We start from the raw sequence: 8910 nt of genomic DNA on the forward strand, positions 1-8910 counted from the left end.
TAAAAAGGGTTAATACATCCTTTCAAAATATAAAATATTGTATAATATACAATTTTAAAGTATTGGTGATTTGAAAAAATACTTTTGTTTTGATTGACCACTTCCAGAATATAAGATCAATTATTACAAAGTCATAGCAAACAACAGAAACTAATACCTGAAGTTGTAAAATATTTTATGTGAAGATTAATACGACTTTCATTCATATATTTAAATTTTACTAACTATTTCATTTATCTAAACCTCATAATAAATGACGTAGGAATTAAAACTAAAATAAAAATAGGTTATAATTTTGACAAATAGTTTATAAAATGATAATAAATTTTGATAAATTCACTAAAATACATTTTAATATATAAAATATATATTTAAATTATTGTAAAAATCCGCGCGTAGCGCCGGTAAACCACTAGTTACTAACATAAACATGGTAGAACAGAATGTTTTAAATAACTCCCAACATAATTACAACTTCAAGGATGCCGATGTAATCAACATCTTACCATTTCAAACTTCTAGATAATGAAAGCTACAATTTAACATGGCAACAATATAATAATTTAAATGGCAACCAACATAATACGACTTTCAGAGAACACGGTTGAATAAGTTTTACCAATTCAGATCTTAGATGATTAAAGCTACATGTTGGAGTTCTTTAGATTAAGGAATCAATGTAGCAGATATATACGTATTGACGTGTTCAACACACAAAATCTTCTATAAATTGAACTCCTTTTCTCACAAGTTTTTCACATCTTCATTGGAACTAAAACCAACAGAGTAACAATAATTAATCCTTATTTTCTTCAGAATATACTATATACACATACACTTGGCAATGAAGAGTCTCTCTTGTATTGCAGTTCTATCTCTCTTGGCTTTGACACTTCCATTAGCCATTGCTTCTGATCCAAGCCCCCTTCAAGATTTCTGCGTTGGCGTCAATACACCAGCAAGTGGAGGTATGCATGATTTCTTAACTTCTTGAATATATTTTTATGCTAATCTTTTGCATTACTTATATTTTAAAACCATTTTCAGTGTTTGTGAATGGAAAGTTCTGCAAGGATCCAAGGATCGTTAACGCCGATGACTTCTTTTCCTCAGTACTCAACAGACCTGGAAATGTAAATAACGCTGTTGGATCCAATGTGACAACCGTGAATGTTAACAACCTTGGAGGATTGAACACCCTTGGAATCTCACTTGTTCGTATAGACTATGCACCCAACGGTCAGAACCCACCTCACACTCACCCACGTGCCACTGAGATCTTGGTTGTCCAACAAGGAACCTTGCTTGTAGGGTTTGTCTCTTCAAACCAAGATGGAAACCGTCTTTTCGCCAAAACGCTCAATGTTGGTGATGTATTTGTGTTTCCAGAAGGACTCATCCATTTCCAGTTCAACCTAGGACGAACTCCAGCGGTTGCAATCGCTGCGTTGAGCAGCCAAAACGCAGGTGTTATCACGATTGCTAACACAGTGTTTGGCTCTAACCCAGCTATAGACCCGAATGTTCTTGCAAGGGCATTCCAGATGGATGCTAATGTCATCAGGGATTTACAAAATAGGTTCTAATAAAATAAGAAATGTCGTACATGGAATTGCTTTATATTACGTTCTTTCTTCAGAATAATAATTACAAAATCAGTATGATGTATGATGTTGTTTGTTTGTTTTTATCTTAACTGAAGTATTTTCAGTGAATAAATAATCTTGTGCCAAAGGTCAGGTGGCTAATTAGTTTAGAACTTTATATTAGTATTGAGCATGTTGTGCCTAAGGTTCATGAGGCTTTAAACAAACAGTAAATGCTGTCTTCTGAAACTAATATGTAATTATGATTTATAAATATATATAAATAGTTAGAAAATAATAAAGATTTTTTGTATCATTAATAACTTTTTCACTAGGTTCCATAATTCTTTTCCAGAAAACTTAATCAGCATTGGCTTTAGTAGAAATTAACTAATCAGACTCATCTGAACTAAATCTTGTTGCACAATAAGTCATTCAGAAACTTCCAATATTTTATTAGGTAATATGATGTTTCGGTAACTGGTTGAGTACCTATAACCACAATTAAATGTCTTAAATATTTCAAGAAAAAATTGTCCAGCATCTAAGTTTTCTTTTTTTTTGAAATCAAAAGCTCCATATATTATTAAGAAGTTTTCCTGAGGCCAACCTCAGGAGTCATCCAACTTGGAAGATGAGTGTTGACATGGAAGGATGGTAAACCATGAGATAATGTGTTCGTTTTGCAATGCTATTGGTTCGAAATTTCAGAGAACGATGAATAAAAGATATGGAACAATAAGTTAACATAGAGCGAAAGAGATGAAACTTATCAAATTCAGCCAACAAGAATGGCCGGTCGTCTTTTTTTTTTCTTCTAAGAGATTGACTAGTTGTACGCAGTCAGTCTCGGAGGTCATCACAAATAGTCCAGCCCAATAGGGAATTTCATGGTCCACAGCAGTGCTTGGAACTCTGCATGTAGAGCAGTTAAGACTCGGTTACTAGAACCAACCATAAATCGCCGTCTCATCCTAGCTCGGACATCAAGACCAGCCCTCCACCGAAGTAAATGTCGTTTTTGTGCCAGGAGGCACGACCGCACGAGCATCGAGCCCGAGCAGTGGGGGGGGGGGGGTTGAGGGATAGATGAGGTATCTTCATCAGCATTCTTTAATCTACTATCTGGGCCAGACGCCAACTTTCTGCCTCAGAGGATGCAATCTGGATAGTTTCCGAGGGGGAAATTTCCTTTTCGTTGAAATTTTTTTCCGTTTCGAACTTTCTAGATGTACCATATGATCCAAGGCACAAAGGCAAGGAGAGAACCCAGAACTCCTAACTCTCTTGCCGCCATAGAAGGTGATCAAGGTTGCTATATATCGAAGTGCACGAGAATAACCCCTGAGAATGAGAAATGTTCAATAGTGCCTAAGCTTGGACAAGGGAGGACATTAATTCAAAGAGCATATGTTTACGTGTTTCCTCTTCTACGCCACAGCGTGGGAAGGTACTGTCAGTGCCGCAATGGTGGTCAGAGGGCGAACTACAAACCGGAACATAATTGGATATCGCTTGCCAAAAAAATGCTTGATCTTCTTGGTTGTCTTGATCGACCATACTTTGGCTTTCAGGCCAGTGGTGCTAGGTTATATGATTTGATCCGGTTCAAATACTTCTATTGTTTCCATAGCTAGGTCATATCCTGATTTGAAGCTCCTGATTTGGTGAGGTTCCAATAGAAGCTGCTAAGTCGGGGTGTGCGCGAGGGTCTAAGGCTGCGGATGAGTGGAATGTCGCGAGGAACCAGCAGTTCCCGTAAGGTTTCAAGTTTCCATTCCTAAGCAAGGATGGTTTTATCAAATAAATGGGCTGGTTTAAAAAAATTATAAAATAGAAATATTAAATTGTAAGTACAACATTTTTAGAAGTTAACAAACAAGAAAATTAAAAGAACTCATTGTGGAGATGGTGTTATGGTCCCTTGTTGCTTAATGAAACAATAAAACCACAACAACAAAAAATCACCAAGCTCACATTTGACATTTTTCAAGTCAGCTCTACAACGCATGCAATTTGAAAGATTATTAAAATCGTCACGTATAATTATGAACAATCTTATTATCAAATAGACCTTTGCGGTCGCTTGTATAACTGAGTTGTTATAATAACTCTGTCATTGCCATCACTTGGCATTTTAAACTTTAAGTCTTTAAGTACATCGTCTTTTCAACTAGCCATATAATTTTCTTTATTTTGTGCATTTTAAGATATTACTAACATAAATATGGTAGCAACAGAATGTTTTAAATAACTCCCAACATAATGAAAGATAATGAAAGATACTTCAAGGATGCCGGTGTAATCAACATCTTACCATTTCAAACTTCTAGATAATGAAAGATACAATTTAACATGGTAACAATATAGTAATTTAAATGGCAACCAAACATAATACGACTTTCAGAGAACACGGTTGAATAAGTTTTACCAATTCAAAATTTAGATGATTAAAGCTACACTGGGGGAGTTCTCTAGATTAAGGAATCAATGTAGAAGATATATACGTATGGACTTGGTCAACACCAAAATCTTCTATAAATTGAACTCCTATTCTCACAAGTTTCTCACATCTTCATTGGAACCAAAAAAAAAAAACAAAGAGATTAACAATAATTAATCCTTATTTTCTTCAGAATCTATATATATAAAAAAAATGTTTGTCTCCCTCCTGTTGCGCCACCTCACCATCCAGATCACAAAGTCGAGTCCTGGAGTGTCGACACGTGTCCCGCTTGCCAAAACGCAACACTTCATTTAATGCAAGTTGTCGCACCTATCTTCGCTTTTCGATCAGCCGTATTTTTTTTTGGGCCTTTTGTTTGTTCGATTCAACCGGCCCATAGATCAACCACACTGCCTGAGATATGTCACAATCACAACATAAAGAGATCAAAACACATACAAGCCCGGAATCTCTCAAATCATAAAAGTTTTTTTCTAAACACCATAAAAGTTTCTCTTTGCATAAACATTCAAAACCCCTAATGCCGATTCATCAAAACAAAAACAAAAAAAACCACAAAACTTTGGAAACATTAATACAGATCTCAGCATAAACAAATGAAAACTCATTGAAACAAAAGAAACAAACCCAGAAAGAAAAAAACTACATTGGATATGAACAACGGAAGAGGCTGAGGAAAGATTACCGCTGTCTGCTCGCCGCCGTCCTTCCGCTGAAGCCTCCACCGCCGGCGGCTTCTTCTCCATCCTCCTTCGTCAAAGTTTCAACCTTTGAAAATCTATAGTTTATCTTCTGAACAATAGCCACCAGATGCTTCAATCTGCAATAGATAACAAACAAACAACATCAAAAGTTAAAAACTTTGTGAGACTGTAACGAAACTGTTTTAGTAGGCAACAATGAACATCTAATAACTATCCAACTTACTGAGGTTGCTGGGATGGAAAGAAACGTCGGAAAAGTCACGGCGAGGAGCCTCCTCCGTCAGGCTTCATGTCCAACCTCCTCCACCACCAACAAAAACAAATCTGAATCAAAACTGACACACATACAGACACAGACATAGAGAGAGAGAGTTATCCGTGAGGGAGGTCCGGCACGAGAGAGAGTGATATTAGGAGTTTTCAAGGCTCCTAAGACAAATGTTGTAGTATAAATGATTGTCGAACCAATTCTAAGGGATTTCAAGCACTGAGAATGCAAGTACTTACTTAATCTAAGTGCAACCGATGATTTTAAAGGTTTTCTAAACTAATGATTATTACTAATGCAGTTTCAGAATAATAAAAACGGCAAATGAGTTGACTTTCTTAACTAAGGAAATGAGAACTCATGGGCATAGAAATTAGACCTTGGGTGATCAAGTTTCGAACTAAGGATGGCAAACGAACAATCAAACTATCTACCTTAAGCTTAGACACGATTCTAAACAAACTCTATGTCTAGATGAATGTTCATTTACTAACACATTTCAAACAACAAATGTCTTCGGTTGAATAATATGGAAGCAATCATTACTAACAAGTCTAAGGCTATCTTAGCACTTCTAACAACAAATGTCCTTGGCAAAATATGCTAAAAGCTTAGAAGAGTTGTTTCAGGCATTTCATCGAACACCTTTTGGGTGGGAAATGCCTAAAGATCAACTTTTGAGTAGCTAACTCAGAAGATGCATTATGATTACTCTACTAGCAAGGTTTTGGAATGATCTACTCTAAAACATCCTAGCTCTAACCTAATCACCCTTAATCTTCCTAACCCATGAATTCAAATGGTGATTACTCACTACTCTTCATGATTCCTCTTAAACCCATTTTGGATTTCAGATTAATCATACAGAGGGATATAACAACGAATTGGAAAACACAGAATTGCAATAACTAGATGAACAAAGATGATTCAAGAGATGAACTTTCCAAAGGTTTTTTCTTAGAACCAAGATAATCCGTCTGGTGGCTGCCAAAAGTACTTAAAACATAGGTTTTCAAAAGTAAAAACGTGAATAATGAAATGACCAAAAGGCCCTTGAGTAGAAATGAATTCGAGCAAACAGAAGGCGCGCAGCGACCTCCAGTAGTCGCTCCGGGAGGTCGCTCCAGGCTTTGCAGCGACCTGGAGGGGTCGCTGCGAGACGTCGCTCTGGGTCGCTCTTCGCGAGCGACCTCGCTGTGTCGCTCCGATCACGTCGCTCCGGGTGATGGAGACGCGAGCGACCTCGCTGTGTCGCTCCGGGTGACGGAGACGCGAGCGACCTCGCTGTGTCGCTCCGGTCAAGTCGCTCTGAAAGGGTGTCACAGCGGTTTCACGGTGTCGCCCCGGTGAGGTCGCTCCCATGCACTGCTCGTCCAATGATCACCTTTATCACCTCTTTTGAGCTCCAAATGCGCCCAAATGTCTCCAAGAACTCCATGTGGTACTCCAATACCTGATAGGGACTCATTTATGCAAAATGCAACCTAAACATGGCTAAATCCTAGTCTATATGATCAAAATGCACATGGGTGAATGGATAAGACAATGGAAATATGCAAGATATCAACTCCCCCAAACTTGTTCTTTTACTTGTCCACAAGTGAACTTTCTAGAACTCATAGGGAGAGAGGTTTGAAGGTGGGAGCTCATAGCCAAATGAAACACAGATAGCACTCGATTCAACATCTAATCTAACATGAGCACACTCTCTTATTACACTCTAGCTTCTCTAGGCCTATCTCAACTCTTTTTGCCCTTATACTCATCATCAAGCATCCACACATTCAAATCAACCAACTCTCACATTCATTAAGCATAAAACATCAAGTGAATTCTTGCAAATGGTCAATTGGTCCAAATCATTTGGTTGAGTAAGGGAAGGCTTTTATTCAAGTGGGTCAAGAGGTTCAAAATCCATGATCTTTTAAAGTGGTTTACTCTCAAAACAAGTAGCCTTGACATTGCACATAATATATCTAAGAAAGGGACCAACTCATGCATACAATGCTCAATCTCTATTGTTCTACCCTTTTCCCAAACATACAAGTTACACAATCACTTCATAATGTCAAACCCAACTCCCATCTCTCACCAAAAGATCCCAAGAATACTTTGCACATAAAACTCTTTTTCTTTGAAATCTATAAAGGATTTTCTTAACTTCTAAACAAATCTTAGCTCTAAACAACTTTGCTAGCCCCCTTTTTTTTTTTTTTTTTTGTTTGGGGGCCAAGACTTTTCACAAATCGAGCTAGAAGTTTCTCTACTTATCCCATAAAGACTAGTCAATTAAACACAAGAGTTCACTCTTTTCCTTCAACTTTCTCATACTCCCAAATCAAACTTCACAACACTCACCCCCATCCTATGGCTAGACAGTAATGTGCCTAATCTAGCAAGAATGAAGATCAAGCATTGTCGTTCCCGATACTCTCAGCATTATGTGCATGTAAGACTTTCCGAAAAAGGCCTCACTCATCAATCAATGAAGGCTTAAACAGAGGAAGGGATTTTGGGGAGAGGTCTACCACTAGAGGTTGTCAAAAAAAGATTGGCATAAAGGATGTGACAACTCAAGTGTGTATATCTATGATTCAGTACACAAGGGACCATGAGCAAGATGCATTAAGTTCGTTCAGTTCAAATAAGGTAGTAGTTGGCTTCAAAGACTGAGTTTCAGCAATCAACAAGTTTCAGGAAGAGTTTTCAAGGCTCGAAGCATAAAAGTCCTTTTGAGAGGTGCATAAGCTACTCAGGTGCAAAGTAGTGTTCTTTACAAGGCATTTAAAATCATTGCTCCCAATGCAAGTGAATGCAACCTATATGCTCTAGACTCTCCTAGAAATGCAAATGATGCAAACTAAATGATTTTTTTTTATATGCAAATAGATATGCAATGCATGACTCAATGAAACAACATCAAAGCAAACATGATCAAATACTTGGTACCTCCCCCAAACTTAAATGACACAGTCTCTGTGTTGTCAAGGAGAGGGAGATACCCAAAAAGAGAAGACTAATATGCAAAAACGAAATGGTATATACAGGGGAAAGTAGAGAAGTACCTTCAAGGATAGTAAGTGGGGGCAGATGCCCCAGCATCATCGTCGTCTGGTGGAAACGTGGTGTAGTAACCTCCATATCCTGAGATGTAGTCTCCATACCATTGTTGGCTCTGAACTTCTTCAATCTCAGCTTCACTTTCTGAAGAGGCTAGGGATGGAGACTTGTTTCCAGAGGCGGAAGGCTGAGTGGGTGGGTTCCTCCATTGTCGCTGGAGCTGTCTATCAGTGAGTGGGAAACCAAGATCAGTGGGCTGAGGTGGGGGCTGGGGGACTGATGTGTTCGCGAAGGCAAAGTCCGCTGAGCTACATCCAGCTATTCCTCCTCTGGTCAAAACATCGGCCACCTTCTTCATGAACTTGGCTGAAGTCTTTGCTTGCTTCTTCACCGTCTTGCTCAGCGCCTTGCACTTGTCCTTCAGCTTTTCGAATGTTCTGTCTTGTGCCTTGTTCCATCGCTGAAGTCGGCTAATGTGGTCATGAGCATCACGAAGCGCACCAGGGGGAAGGACTCCATCATGTGGCTTGAAGTAGTAGCGTGGAGGTCCATAGATGGGTACAGATTCTTCCCTAGGAGGTTCTGTGAAGTCGTGTCTCGTCGGAACAATCCTTTTTCTTGGTGCAGCAATGGGACCGAGAGACCCGTGTTCTCCAAGAAAGTCTTCTTGGGATAAGTTGAAGCTGATAGCTCCAGGTCTCTCTAAGCTCGTCAGTCTCTGGTTTGGAAGAACCACTTCGACCGGCTTGCCTTGCAAGTAGTAGTGGTAGACGAGTCCTTCCCATACATCCCACTGAAATAGGTGGCAATCCTCAAGTACGTGCC

At 38.8% G+C, this 8910-nt stretch overlaps 1 protein-coding gene across 1 annotated transcript; it reads left to right on the forward strand.

Annotated features, from left to right (window-relative positions):
• Nucleotides 1–746: 746 nt before the first annotated feature.
• On the forward strand, nucleotides 747–1888 carry LOC106414313 (germin-like protein subfamily 1 member 8). Its single transcript, XM_013854992.3, has 2 exons — nucleotides 747–968; nucleotides 1048–1888. The coding sequence occupies exons 1-2, from the start codon at nucleotides 845–847 to the stop codon at nucleotides 1584–1586; spliced, it is 663 nt and encodes a 220-aa protein (XP_013710446.1). The 5' UTR covers nucleotides 747–844; the 3' UTR covers nucleotides 1587–1888.
• The last annotated feature ends 7022 nt before the right edge of the window (nucleotides 1889–8910 follow it).

Source organism: Brassica napus, chromosome C8 (assembly GCF_020379485.1).
Source record: "Brassica napus cultivar Da-Ae chromosome C8, Da-Ae, whole genome shotgun sequence".
NCBI classification, from domain to species: domain Eukaryota; kingdom Viridiplantae; phylum Streptophyta; class Magnoliopsida; order Brassicales; family Brassicaceae; genus Brassica; species Brassica napus.